This window comes from Ursus americanus, chromosome 27 (assembly GCF_024610735.1).
Source record: "Ursus americanus isolate L20-20 chromosome 27, mUrsAme1.1.p, whole genome shotgun sequence".
NCBI classification, from domain to species: domain Eukaryota; kingdom Metazoa; phylum Chordata; class Mammalia; order Carnivora; family Ursidae; genus Ursus; species Ursus americanus.
In genome coordinates this window covers 7701976-7716597 of record NC_142153.1, presented here as the reverse complement: position 1 = coordinate 7716597, position 14622 = coordinate 7701976, and the positions used below count along the sequence as shown (strand labels likewise).

Genomic DNA, 14622 nt, shown 5'->3' with positions numbered 1-14622 from the left:
GAGATTAAACAACACACTAATGAGCACTCAATCGGTCGACAAAGAAATTAAAGAAAAAAATACCTAGAGACAAATGAATACAGAAATACAACATATCAAAATCCTTGGAATGAAGCAAAAGTGGTTGCAAAAGAGAAGATTATAGCAATATAATCCGACTGTATAAATCTAGCTCTGTACATAAAAGAGCTAGAAAACAAACAAACAAGGCCCTAAGTCAATAGAATTAAGAAAATGATAAAGATCAGAGGAGAAATAAATGAAAAGAAACAAAAAATAGAAAAGACCAATGAAACTAAGAGCTGGTTCTTTGAAAAGATAAAACAAAATTAACAAACTTGTAGGTAGACTAACAACAACAAAAAAATCAAAACCAAAACCAAACCAAATAAAAAAAATAAAAAAGAAGACACTTTCATTTCATCAGAAATGAAAGAGAAGTTGAAACTGAAGGCACAGAAATCTCAAAGACTGTAAGAGATTATTATGAACAATTACACACCAACAAATTGGACAACCTAGAAGAAATGTATAAATTATTGGAAACATACAATTTTTAAAAACTGAATCATGAAGAAACAGAAAATCTGATTATTAGTAAGGATATTAAATCCACAATCAAAAACCACCCAACAAACAAAAGTCCAGGATCATATGTCTGTGAATAAGAAAAGAAAAAAGAAAAGAAAAAAAAAGAAAAAAAAAGACTTAACATGTATTCTTAAATCCTTCCAAAGCTTGAAGAGGAGGAAACACTTCCAAATACATTTTGTGAGGCCAGCATTACCATAAAACCAAAACCAAACAAAGACATCATAAAAAAATAAAATTATAGGCCAATATCTTTCGTTAGCATAGATGCAAAAATTGTCAAAACTTATCAGAAACCAAATTCAACAATAAAATGATCCTACACCACAATCAAGTGGGATTTATTCCAGGGATACAAAAATGGTTCAACATTTGCAATCAAGGTGATACATTATATATACCCTTTAACAAAATGAAGAATAAAAATCATATGATCATCTCCATAGATGCAGAAAAAGTGTTCAATAAAATTCAACTCCAATTATGACAAAAACTTTCAGAAAAGTGTCTATAAAAGAAACGTACCTCACCATAAGAAAGGCCATATATGACTAACCCACAGCTAACACCTCAATGGGGAAAAGCTGAAAGCTTTTCCTTGAAGTTCAGGAACAAGACAAGGATGCCCACTCTCATCACTTTCATTCTACATATATCAGAAGTCCTAGCTACAGCAATTACTCAACAAAAAGAAATAAAAGGCATTGAAAGTGGAAAAGAAGAAATGCAACTGTCACCCTTTGCAGATGGCATATCATATATACAAAGACTCCACCAAAAACCTCTTAGAATAAATAAATAAAGTGAAGTTGCAGTATATAAAATTATTTTGCAAAATCTGTTAACTTTCTATGGACTAACAATGAATTATCAGAAAAATTAAAAAACAATAACATTTACAGTTGCATCAAAAAGAATAAAATATCTAAAATAAATTTTACTGAGGAGATAAAATATCTATACAGAGAGCTATAATATATTAATAAAAGAAACTGAAGAAGGAACAAATGAATGAAAAGATATTCTGTGCTTGTGGACTGGAATAATTAATATTGTTAAAATGTCCCTACTACCTCTTTTGCTCAGGACCATTGTACTGGCAGGATGGGCAAGTGTTACAGTCTTTGTACTCTCAGTAAGCTCTGTAGCCACTGAGATCGGAGGTGGCATGAAAAACAGTACAAGAAAGCTCATTTGGGCACAGCCCTAAAGGCCAACCCTTTTGGAGGTTCTTCCCATGCAAAGGGAATTGTGCTGGAAAAAGTAGAGGTTGAAGCCAAACAGCTAAATTCTGTCATCAGGAAATGCATCAGGGTCCAGTTGATCAAAAATGGCCAAAAAATCACAGCCTTTGTACCCAATGGTTGTTGTTTGAATTTTATTGAGGAAAATGATGAAGTTCTGGTTGCTAGCTTTGATTGCAAAGGTCATGCTGTCAGTGACACTCCTGGAGTTTGCTTTAAGGGTGTCAAAGTAGCCAGTGTTTCTCTTTTGGCCTTATGTAAAAGCAAGAAGGAAAGATCAAGATCATAGCTTTTGATGGTGAAAACATGAGAGTAATAAATTTTCATATGCCAACAAATGTCCCTACTATCCAAAGCAATCTATAGATTCAATGTAATTCCTATGAAAATTTTAACAGCATATTTCACAGAACAACAAATGATTCTAAAATTTGTATGAAATCACAAAAGATCCCTAATAGTCAAAGCAATCTTGAGAAGAACAAAGCTACAAGCATTACTCTCCTTGATTTCAAACTATATTTTAAAGCTATAGCAATCAAAATCATATGGCACTGGCACAAAAACAGTCAGAGATCAAAGGAAGAGAACTCAAAGCCCAGAAATAAACCCACATACATATGGACAATTAATTTATCGCAAAAGATCAAAGAACATAATGGAGAAAGGACTAACCCTTCAATAAGTAATGTTGGGAAAACTGATTAGCCACATGCAAAAGAATTAAACTAGACCACTATCTTACACCATACACAAAAATTAACTCAAAATGGACTAAAGACCTGAATGTAAGATCTGAAATCATAAAATTCCTTGAAGAAAAAAACATAGGCAGTAAGCTCTTTGACACTGGTTTTAGCAATGCTTTTGTGGGTCAGTCCCCAAAGGCAAGGGAAACAAAAGCAAACATAAACAAATGGGATTATATGATACTAAAAAGCTTTTGCACAGCAAAGGAAACCAATTAAAATAGAAAGTCAGCCTACTGAATGGGAGAAGATATTTGCAAATCATACATCTGATAAGGGGTTAATAAACAAAATATACAAAGAGCGTATAAAAAAATCTGATTTTTAAAAATGGGCAGAGGATCTGAATAGATTATTTTCCAAGGAAGGCATACAGATGGCCAACAGGCATATATAAAGATGTTCAACATTACTAATTATCAGGGAAATGCAAATCAAAACCACAATGAGATATTATCTCACACCAATTAGAATGGCCATTATAAAAAAGACAAGAAATAGCAAGTGTTCGAGAGGATGTGGAGAACAGGGAACACTTGTACACTGTTGATGGAAATGTAAATTGATGCAGCCACTATGGAAAATAGTATGGAGATTCTTCAAAAAAATAAGTATAGAATTACCATATTATCCTGCTGTTCAATTGCTGGTTATTTATCCAAAGATAATATTTATTCAAAAACATGCTTATTCGAAATATATATGCACCTCTATTTTCACTGTGGCATTATTTACAATAGCCAAGAAATGGAAACAACCTAAATGTTCTTCAATCCATGAATGAATAAAGATGATATGACACACACACACACACACACACACACACACACACACACTGGAATATTACTCAGCCATAAAAAGAATGAAACCTTGCCATTATGACAACATGAATGAACATTGAAGGTTTTATGCTAAATGGACTAAGTCAGACAGAGAAAGACAAATAGTGTATGATTTCACCTACAAGTGGTACCTAAAAAGAACAAAACAAATGAACAGAACAAAACAAAATAAAAATAAACTCATAAATACAGAGAACAGATTGGTGGTTACCAGAGGGTAAAGAGGGTCAGGTGTGGGCAAAATAGGTAAAGAGGATAATTTGTATGGTCATGGATGGTAATTAGACTTAAAGTAATGATCATTTTGTAGTGCATATAGATGTTAAATTATAATATTGTATACCTGAAATGTGTATAATGTTACATGTTAATTTCACCTCAATTAAAAAAAACACAATCCATTTTAAAAATTAATGTATTCTTCAGAATTTATTATTCTAAATAGTAAGAATTTATTATTCTAGAAGATTTAGGATCACCATAATGAATTTAATGCACAGCGTTGGCAAAATGTAGGCTACATTTTGGAAAATATATATATAATTTAGCACTATTAATGCTATAGATTAATCTTTTCTATTTAGAAAAATATAAACTTTACTAGGCAACATGAAGGACATGGTTGCAGGCTTACATCCCACACCAATTATAATGAAATAACAAATTTACATTATATATGTATGTATATAAAACATACATACATACACACATACACACACAACTACTATATACACCTAGAGCCACTTAGCAATTCTTAACATATAAAACTGAGGAAGAAAGACCCAAGAAACATGGTAGTGAGGAATGCTGCAGCTCCAGGAATAGGAGCTCTAATACAACAAGAACTGAGTTTTAACTGTGCTCATCATTCTAATGTGGTGGCATTCAGGAACACGAGAGGACTTAGTGTGTGTTTACAGAGTCAGTGGACTATCTCCACAAAGTCAGACAGACATCTACTCTAACAAATACACAATTTCTTTCCAAAACAAACCAATTTCAAAAAAGATCTCTGCTTTTAAGCTGGAACAGAATCTGTGAGTTTGGGAGAGGCCAGTGATGCTTATGATTGGAAACACCTAGGAAATACAAGAAGCACACAGATTCAAAAGTCCAGATGACAAATAACCCAGAACTGAGGCAAATCTTAACCCTGTCATTCCTCTAAAACTGTTGTAATGTACTATAGCAGAACCAGTGCATTATCTCAGACCAGATACTAAACAGAAGCAAAACAAATTCTGTCAGAATCTCAACTGCAATAGCAAGTACACAATAAAAAAACAATTTAACTTCTGAGGATTGTCTACATCAAGAAGGAAAGGTATCAAGTTTAATAAATGAAACAAATTACTCCCAAGAAAAGTGTAAAGTATGTAAGACAGGACCTGAAAAAAATAAGTATGTTTAAGATCCTTAAAGAAGTAACACTATGTAGTACACCTCGGAATTGGAGATTAGATGTAATGGAATACTATTCTAAAAGTTTCTAACATTTAATGGGCATTTATCTTATGCCTAGCACTGTCAAAAAAAAAATTTTTACCCTAACAACCATAATTTTCAGTTTGAGGAAAAGAGATGAACTCTCCCAAGGTAACACATTTAATGAATATCAAAGCTTGACAGAGAGACCATGTACTTTATGACTATACTACACTGCTAACAAGTGAGGAAGAGTAGGCTGTTCTTACTGAAGAAAGAAAAGACAATTATGGAAATGATCCGATTATAGATCATATAAATGAAAATGTAATTGTTGATTTTTAAGTAAATTATTATTATGAGTATGAGATTGGATGCATCTGAAGCATGAATTTGTGAGGTTGAAAATCAAAGCTAAGAAAGTTTCTAAGATTAAATACAAAGTAATTTTATAAAGTGGAAGATTTGCAAAAATAAATGAGAGTTCTTTCCAAAACTTCAAACATCAGCTAATGAGAATGTAGGTAGGCAAAAATAATACAACAAAGAAGCAAGAGTTAAGAAATATTACTTCAAAATTGCTGAGAAATGGAGATTTAAGTACGCTTATTTCATTTACTCACTATGGGTCACATAGGAAATTAAATACACACACACACACACACACACACACACACACACACACAGAGCTAACAAAAGGTGAAGGACCTTGTGTAGTCAATCATTAGAATTCTAAGGAAGACCAAAGCTGAAGTCATCACATTGTCCACTTTCAAGATTTTCGATAAACCTACCATAAATAAGACAGCATGGTATTAGCCAGAGAGAGAGAGAGAGAGAGAGAGAGAGAGAGAAAGAGAGTGCACACTTAGAAACAGACCCACAAAAAATATAATCAACTGATTTTTTATGGTGCAAAGGTATTTCAGTGGAGAAATGATAGTCATTTCAACTTCTGGTGCTGGGAAAATTGGATGTCCATATCAAATTGATGAACCTCAACCCAGACCTCACAACTTACATGAACATTAACTTAAAAAAAGGTATTATAGACTTATTATACGACTTCTCTAATAAATCATAGGAGGAAAAGTAGGTGAACCTAGTGTTGGTAAATATTTAGATATGACAGAAAAATCACGATCCGTAAAAGAAAAATAACAATAAGTTAGTGTAATTAAGACAATGTTAAGACAGTTTAAAAAAAAAAAAGGCTATAGACTTGAAAAAAAATTGTAAATCACTTATCTGATTAAAAAAATGTGTGCAGAATATACAAAGAACATGTAAAATGCAACAATAAGGAAACCAACAATCCAGTTCAAAAATGTGTAAAAGACCTAAACAGACATCTTACCAAAGAAGACGTATAGATGGAAAATAAGAATATGAGAATATATTCAACATTATTCATTATTAGGGAAATGCAAATTCAAACCTCAATGAAATATTTCTACACAAAAATTAGAAAGGCTAAAAGCCAGAACCTTGCAATATACCAAATACTGGTGAGGATGTGGAGCAATAGGAACTCTTATTTATTGCTGGTGGAAATGCAAAACATATAGCCACCCTGAAAGATAATTTGCAAGTTTCTTTAAAATTAAACATAATCTTAACATACAATTCATCAATTATTATCCTAGGTATTCACTCAACTGATTTGAAAACTTACATCTACTAAAACCTGCATATGAAATGTTATTAACAGCTTTATTCATAATTGCCACAACCTGAAAATAACCAAAATGTCCTTCCATAGGAAGAAGAAGACGAACAAAATAATGACCTAGGAGACTAATGAAAAGTAATCAAGCTGAACAAAAAAGAGGAAAAATAATTATTTTATAGGGAAGGGTGAAAACTTCCCACAGCTATTTCCTGGACTTAGGGTAGAGGAAACAGAAAAAAACACAAAGATTTGATGGTGTCCCTGAAGGGGTTTGACTGCATACATCCTCAGCTGCTGCCTGGGGGGTTGATCCACTTAGCCTGCATGTGGGAAGTGACAAGGTACATAATTAGTTCCTGGCAGCTGTCAGATACTAAATATGTACCTTGAAGTACTAATTATGTACCTGATATGACAACATTTTTTGTGCTTTCTCCCCTTGGCTCATCCCATCATAAAGATACTTACAGGACTTGAGAAAAGAGTAGAAAACATCAGTGAGACTGTTAGTACGCAGATAAGGAATAACATAGCGGAGACAAAGGACCTGATGAATGCAATGAGAAACACACCTGATGGAATGAACATAAGGTTGGAAGAAGCAGAGGAAAAAATTAATGACCTAGGAAACTAATGGAAAGTAATTAAGCTGAACAAAAGAGAGAAAAAATAATTATGCAAAATGAGAATAGACTTAAGAAACTCAATGACTCCATCAAACATAATAACATTCAAGGTACAGGAGTTCCAGAAGAAGAAGAGAGAAAGAGGTAGAGAATTTATCTGAAGAAATAATAGCTGAAAACTTCCCTAATCTGGGGAAGGAAACAGACATCCAGATCCAGGAGGAACAAAGAACACCCAAAAAAGTCAACAAAAACAGACACATATTAAGACATACTATAATTAAATTGGCAAAATATATTGAAAAAATCTTAAAAGCAACAAGACAAATGAAGATATTAACTTACAGGGAAAACCATAAGCTAGCAGAGATTTTTCAGTAGAAACTTTGCAGGACAGAAGAAAGTGGCATATAGTCAAAGTGCTGAATGGGAAAAATCTGTAGTCAAGAATACTCTATTCAGCAAGGCTATCTCAATATAGAAGGGGAGATAGAGTTTCCCAGACAAACAAAAACTAAAGGAGTTCATGACAACTAAATCATCTCTGCAAAAAATATTTAAGGGGACTCTTTGAGTAGAAAGGGGAGACCAGAGTGACAGGATAAAGGTAGAAAACTCAAAAGCAGTAAAAATGAATATTTCTCTAAAAACAGTCAAGGAACTCACCAAAATAAAAGGATATGAATATAATAGCATATACTTAATGTGGGGAGGAGAGGAGTAAAGAGTGAGTTCAAATGTAAACAACCATCAACTTAATATAGACTGTCATATGGAGAAGAGATTATATACAAACTTAGTGGTAATGATATATCAGAAACCACAAATAAATATACAAAGAATAAAGAATAAGAAATCCAAACATATCACTAAAGAAAATCAACAAACCATGAAAAAGAGAAAAAGAAGACAGGATCAGAGAAAATCTTCAGAAACAACCACATAACAAATAATAAAATAACAATAAATACATACCTATCAATAATTACTGTAATTGTCATATTACAGTAATTACTGTAAATGTTAATGGACTAAACACTCCAATCAAAAGACATAAGGTGACAGAATAGATAAAAAAGCAAGACCCATTTATATGCTGCCTACAGGAGACCTTAAGTCACCTGCAGATTTAAAGTGAGAGGATGGAGAAATAGCTATCATGCAAATGGATGTCCAAGGAAAGCTGGAGTAGCAATACTTACATCAGAAAAAATAGACTTTATTTTTTTTAATATTTTATTTATTTGAGAGATTTTTAAAAAAGATTTCATTTATTTATTTGAGATCCCTGCTGAGCAGGGAGCCTGATGCCATCCTCAATTCCAGGACCCTGGGATCATGACCTGTGCTGAAGGCGGACGTTTAACTGACTGAGCCACCCAGGTGTCCCAGAAAAAGTAGACATTAAAACAAAGACTGTAATGAGAAAAAAACGACACAATATAATAACAAAAAAGACAACCCAACAAGAAGATATAACAACTGGAAATATTTATGCACCCAACATAGGAGCACCAAAATATGTAAAAAGTTAATAAAAAACATAAAGGAACTAATCTATAGTTCTATAATAATACAATAAACTATAATATAATATAAAATTATAATATAAAACTATAATATAAAAATTATAATATAAAACTATAATAATACAATAATAGCAGGGGACTTTAACACCCTACTTACACCAATGGACAGACCATCTAAACAGAAAATTAACAAGGAAACAAAGGCTTTGAATGACATACAGAAAAAGATGGATTTAAAAGGTATATTGAGAACATTCCATCCTAAATTAGCAGAATACACATTCTTTTCTACTGCACATGGAACATTATCCAGAATAGATCATATATCAGCCCACAAAATAAGCCTCAACAAATTCAAGAAGATCCAAGTCGTACCATGCATCTTTTCTGAACACAAGGCTATTCAACTAGAATTCAATCAAAGGAAAAACTCCGTAAAGACTACAAAAACATGGAGGTGAATAACATGCTATAAAACAATGAATGGATCAACCAGGAAATAAAAGAAGAAATCAAAAAGTGCATGGAAACAAATGAAAATGAAAACACAACAATCCAAATCCTCTGGGATGCAAAAAAAAGTGGTCTAAAAGAGAAATTTATAGCAATACAGGCCTAATTCAAGAAGCAAGAAGAATCTCAAACAAACAAATAAACAAACAAAAACAGCCTAACCTATCACCTAAAGATGCTAGAAAAAGAAGAAACAAAACCCCAAACCAGCAAAAGGAAGGATATAATAAAGATCAGAGCAGAAATAAATGATGTAAAAACTAAGAATAAATAAATAAATAAATAAATAAATAAATAAATAAATAAATAAATAAGAAAAAAATCAATGAAACCAGGAGCTGATTCTTTGAAAAAAAAAATCAATAAAATTAATAAACCTCTAGCCAAACTTATCAAGAAAAAAAAAGAGAGAGAGAAAAGACTCAAATAAAATCACAAATGAGAGAGAAGAAATAACCACCAACACTACAGAAATACAAACAATTATAAAGGCTATCATGAAAAATTATACGGCAACAGTTTAGACAGCCTGGAAGAAATAAATTCCTAGAAACATATAAACTACCAAAACTGAAACTAGAAGAAATAGAAAATTTGAACAGACTGATAACCAGCAAGAAAACTGAATCAGTAATCACAGAACACCCAACAAACAGGAACAGATGGCTTCACAAGTGAATTCTAATGAGTATTTAAAGAAGAGTTAATACCTACTCATCTCAAACTATTCCAAAAAACTGAAAAGGAAGGAAAAGTTCTAAATTCGTTTTTAGTCCAATATTACCCTAATACCAAAACCAGACAAAGACACACTAAAAAAGAGAACTACATGACAATATCCCTGATGAACATAGATGCAAAAATTCTCAACAAAATACTAGCAAACGGAATTCAACAACACAATAAAATTTAAAAAAAAAATCGTTCACCAAGAACAAGTCGGATTTATTCCTGGGTTGACAGGATGGTTCAATATTCACAAATCAAACAACGTGATACATCACATCAATAAGAGTAAGGACAAAAACCATATGATCATTTCAATAGATGCAGAAAAAACATTTGCTGAGCAAAGGAAATAATTCACAAAATTAAAAGGCATCATATGAAATGGGAGAAAATATTTTCAAACTAAATATCCAAACAAAGAGATTTAGTGGGTTTAGAGCTATTTATCCTGATGTGCCCAGGCATGAAAACTAATTCATAGCCCTTCTCCTTGTTGAATATAGCCTTCAGGCTGCCTGACCAGAGCACACAGGAAGCTGTATAGTCCATCCAATAGTCCTGCTTGCAGTAGCACTTGGCCAAAGAGTGCAGTCCCTGTCTTTCTCCATCTGCAGAGCAAAACTGGTGGCCTCATCTCACCACAGACTTACAAAGGAAGACTGAAAATCTGTTATTTAGGGTAGCTGCCTTTAATTCTTAGTCACGTCTTCTGGATAACTTGCTGCAGTTTCTATACTAGCACTTGCTCCTTCACTTGCACTTTTATAGTATGAAGATGGCTTCTTTCCCTAAACATTATGAACCAAATTCTGCTAGCCTCGAACTTTTCTTCTGTAGCTTCCTCACCTCTCTCAGACTTTAGAGAATTGAAGATAGTTAGGGCCATGCCCTGGATTAGGCTTTGGCTTGAGGGAATGTTGTAGCTGGTTTGATCTTCTATCCAGACCACTAAAACTTTCTGTATATCAGCAATAAAGCTGTTTTGCTTTCTTATTATTTGTGTTTATTGGAGTAGCACTTTTTATTTCCTTCAGAACTTTTCGTTGTATTCACAACTTGGTTAACAGATGCAAGAAGCCTAGCTTTCAGCCTGTCTTGGTTTTTTATATGCCTCCCTCACTAAGTTAATCATTTCTAGCTTTTGATTTAAAGTTGGAGATGGGAATGGCTGGTAAGTAAAGCTTTCAAAACACACATTTATCAGTTAAGTTTGTCATTTTATATGGACACAGTTTGTGATGCCACAAAACAATTAGAGTAATAACATCAGAAATCACTGACCGCAGGTCACTACAACAAATATAATAATGAAAAAGTGTGAAATACCGTAAGAATTACTAAAATGTGACAGAAACATGAAATGGGCAATTGCTGATGGAAAAATGGCATTGACTTGTTCAACACAAGGTTTGCACAAACTTCCACTTTGTAAAAAAAAAAAAAAATGCAGTATTTATGAAGTGCAATAAAACCAGGTATATCTGTGTCCAGTCAGTGAACCAAAAGATAAATAATTTAAAAAGCATGAAGACAGCCTATGAGACTTATAGGTAACAATGAAAAGAAACAATATTACCATCGTAGGACTTCCAGAAGATGAGAGAGAGAGACAGAAAGTATTTTCAAGCAATAGTGTCTGACTACTTCCTGAACACGGGGAGAAAAATGGATATCCAGATCCTTTAAGGCCAACTGGACTCCAAATAGATTGAAACTAAAGAGAGCTATAATTAAATTTTCAAGAGTCAAAAAGAAAGAAAGATTTTTAAAAGCAGCAAGAGGAAAGAGATACGTTATATATCAAGGTATTCCCTTATTAAGACTATCAGCAGGTTTCTAAACAAACTTTTCAGGCCAGAAGAGGGTAGGATGACATATTCTAAATACTGAAAGGGGGAAAAAAAATGTCAACCAATATTTTTAGGCCCAGTGAAGCTGTCCTTCAGAAATGAAGGAGGAATAAAGACTACTGAACAATTAACAACAAAAAACTTTAAGGAGTTCATTACCACTAGACTTGCCTTCTAAGAAATAGTAAAGAAAGTTATTTGAGAGAAAGTAAAATGAATGCAGTAAAAATAGCCATAACTACAATAATCTGTTATTAGATACACAATATAAAAATATGTAAATTATAACAGCAATAAATTAAAATGTGATTGGGAGAAGTGTAAGAGTAAACTTTCGGAAATCTACTGAAATTACGTTGTTAACAGATTAAGATAACGTTTTATAATTTTAAGATTATTTTATGTAGGCCTCAATGTAACCCCAAGGGAAAAAAATCTGTAACAATTACACAAAGGAACATGATGAAGTAAAGCATACTGATAAAAAAAAAAAAAGACAGCAAAACATGGAAAAGATAGCAAGATAAGAAGTAAGGAACAATGAATCTATAAAACGAACAGAAAATAATGAACAAAAATGGCAACAGTAAGTCCTTACCTATCAATAAGTACTTTAAACATAAATGGATTAAATTCACCAATCAAAATAGACACAATAACTAAACAAACAAACAAAAAGCACAAACAAAAATCTACTTATAACTACTTATAAAGCCTCACTTTGCTCTTAAAAATGCATATAAACCGAGGGCAAATAGATGGGAAAAGACTTAACGTCACCCAAACAAAACAAAACCAAAACAAAAAGCACAGCAGTAGCTATACTTATATCAGATAAAATAGACTTTAAACTAGAAATGGTAAAAAGAGACAAAAGTCATTATTTAATAAAAAAAGGGGTCAATCCATCAAGAATGTATAACAATTATAAATATTTATCTGTCCAACATCAGAGCACCTAAATATATAACAGAGCTAGGAGAAAAAACAGTGACATGGCAATACTTGGGCACTTTAAAACCCCACTCTCAATAATAGATAGGTCATCCAGACAGAGAATCAATAAGAAAACAGCAGATTTGAACAATACCATAGACTAATGGACCTAACAGACATATATAGAACATGCTTTCCAGCAACAACAGAATACACATTCTTCTCAAGCACACATGGTACATTCTGTAGGATAGACCATATCTTAGGCTACAAAACAAGGCTTAGCAGATTCAAGAAGACTGAAATCATACCAAGTAGCTTCTCTAACCACAGTGGCATGAAACTGAAATAAATAACAAGAGGAAAACTGGAAAATTAACAAATATATGGAAATTAAACAACACTCCTCTAAACAACCAAAAGGTCAAAGAAGAAATTCAAGAGGAAATAAAAAAAATTCTTGAGACAAATGAAAATGGAAAAACAACTTACCAGAATTTATGGGATGTGGCAAAAACAGGAGGAAAGTTCATAGCAATAAATGCCTACGTTGAGAAACAAGAAAGATTCCAAATAGATGTACATAAGGAAATTTTGATATTTTATATAAAAGTATAATACTCAGCAATGAAAAATATGAAATACTAACAAACATATAACATGGATGAAACTCAAAAATATTACTCAAAGTAGAACACAAAAGAGTGCATTCTGGATGCTGCTGTTTATGTAAAAATATGGAAGGGGCAAAACTGTTCAAAGATGACATACAAATGGACAACAGACACATGAAAAAATGCTCAATATCACTCATCATCAGGGAAATACAAATCAAAACCACAATGAGATACCACCTCACATGGTCAGATTGACTAAAATTAACAAATCGGGGGAGGGGGAAAGATGGCGGATGAGTAGGGGACCCTATTTCAACCGGTCCCCTGAATCAAGCTGGATATCTACCAGACCATCCTGGTCAGCCAGGAAATCAGCCTGAGACATAAGAAGATACATCTGGATCTCTACAAACAGAACATCTCTGGCGTTTGGGCTCCAGGTGCAAAGCGCGGAGCCAAGAGTCTGTGGGCAGATATTGGAAGATAAACAGAAGGGGGAGGGAGCCACTGCGCTCAGGCACCGGGAAGCAGAAGCCTCCTGTGCTGGGGAGCAGGCCGGGCTCCCAGACTGGTAGCCGCAGGGAAATCAGGCTGAAACTGGGAGCTTCAGAGCGCACCCGTGAAACAGACAAACCAGCAGCTCAGCAGCACGTGTGGGAACCGGAGGCGGCTGGCGGTGTTAGAAGCACAAAGGGCAGAGACCTGCCGGCCCTGGGAGGGAGCACGGGGAGAGCAGCTGTGGGGCGCACAACCCCGGATGCTGTGGGTTTTAGCAGCATCCATGGAAACAGAGTTTGAGTGGCCTGGAAAGCTCAGTGAAGAGCAGACTGTGATCTCTCTGTTTTGAGAAAGAGGTTTGGGTATGGTCACTGCTGCTCTCTCAGAAGAGACACAGAAAGCCGCCAGAGAACAAAAGCCAAAAAACCCCCACAAAAACCAGTTCTCACTGATCCCATCTTCCCCCTCTGGGGGCAGGACAACCCTGCCCAAACAGGGTTGCCTGAGTATCAGTGCAGCAGGCCCCTCCCCCAGAAGGCAGGCTGAAAGACCAAGAAGCCCACCCACATCCCTAAGGTCCCTATAAATCAAGCACATCTTGCTTGGGTCCTGGTCAATAATTTGGACTCTGTACATCCTCACAACCACACTTCATCAGAATGACAAGGAGGAGGAACCCCCAACAAAAGGAAAGAAACAGAGACTGTGGCCTCTGCCACAGAACTAATGGTTATGGGGGAGGGGCGTGCTGGGCTGTTTCTCAGGTAACCCTGCCTATATGGAGTTGCCCCACCCCTGTCA

The 14622-nt window shown here is 34.2% G+C and overlaps 1 protein-coding gene and 1 pseudogene across 1 annotated transcript in view; one reads left to right on the top strand and one right to left on the bottom strand.

Moving 5' to 3' along the window:
* The window catches only part of LOC123780332 (disintegrin and metalloproteinase domain-containing protein 18-like), a 148581-nt gene extending 147445 nt beyond the window's left edge, over positions 1-1136 (bottom strand). Inside the window, exon 1 of the mRNA XM_087856316.1 lies at positions 1117-1136. Coding sequence (XP_087712442.1) covers positions 1117-1136 — 20 coding nt within the window. The remainder of the gene's footprint in view (positions 1-1116) is intronic.
* Positions 1137-1695: 559 nt separating this feature from the next.
* Positions 1696-2124, top strand: LOC148107607 (small ribosomal subunit protein uS12 pseudogene; annotated as a pseudogene).
* The last annotated feature ends 12498 nt before the right edge of the window (positions 2125-14622 follow it).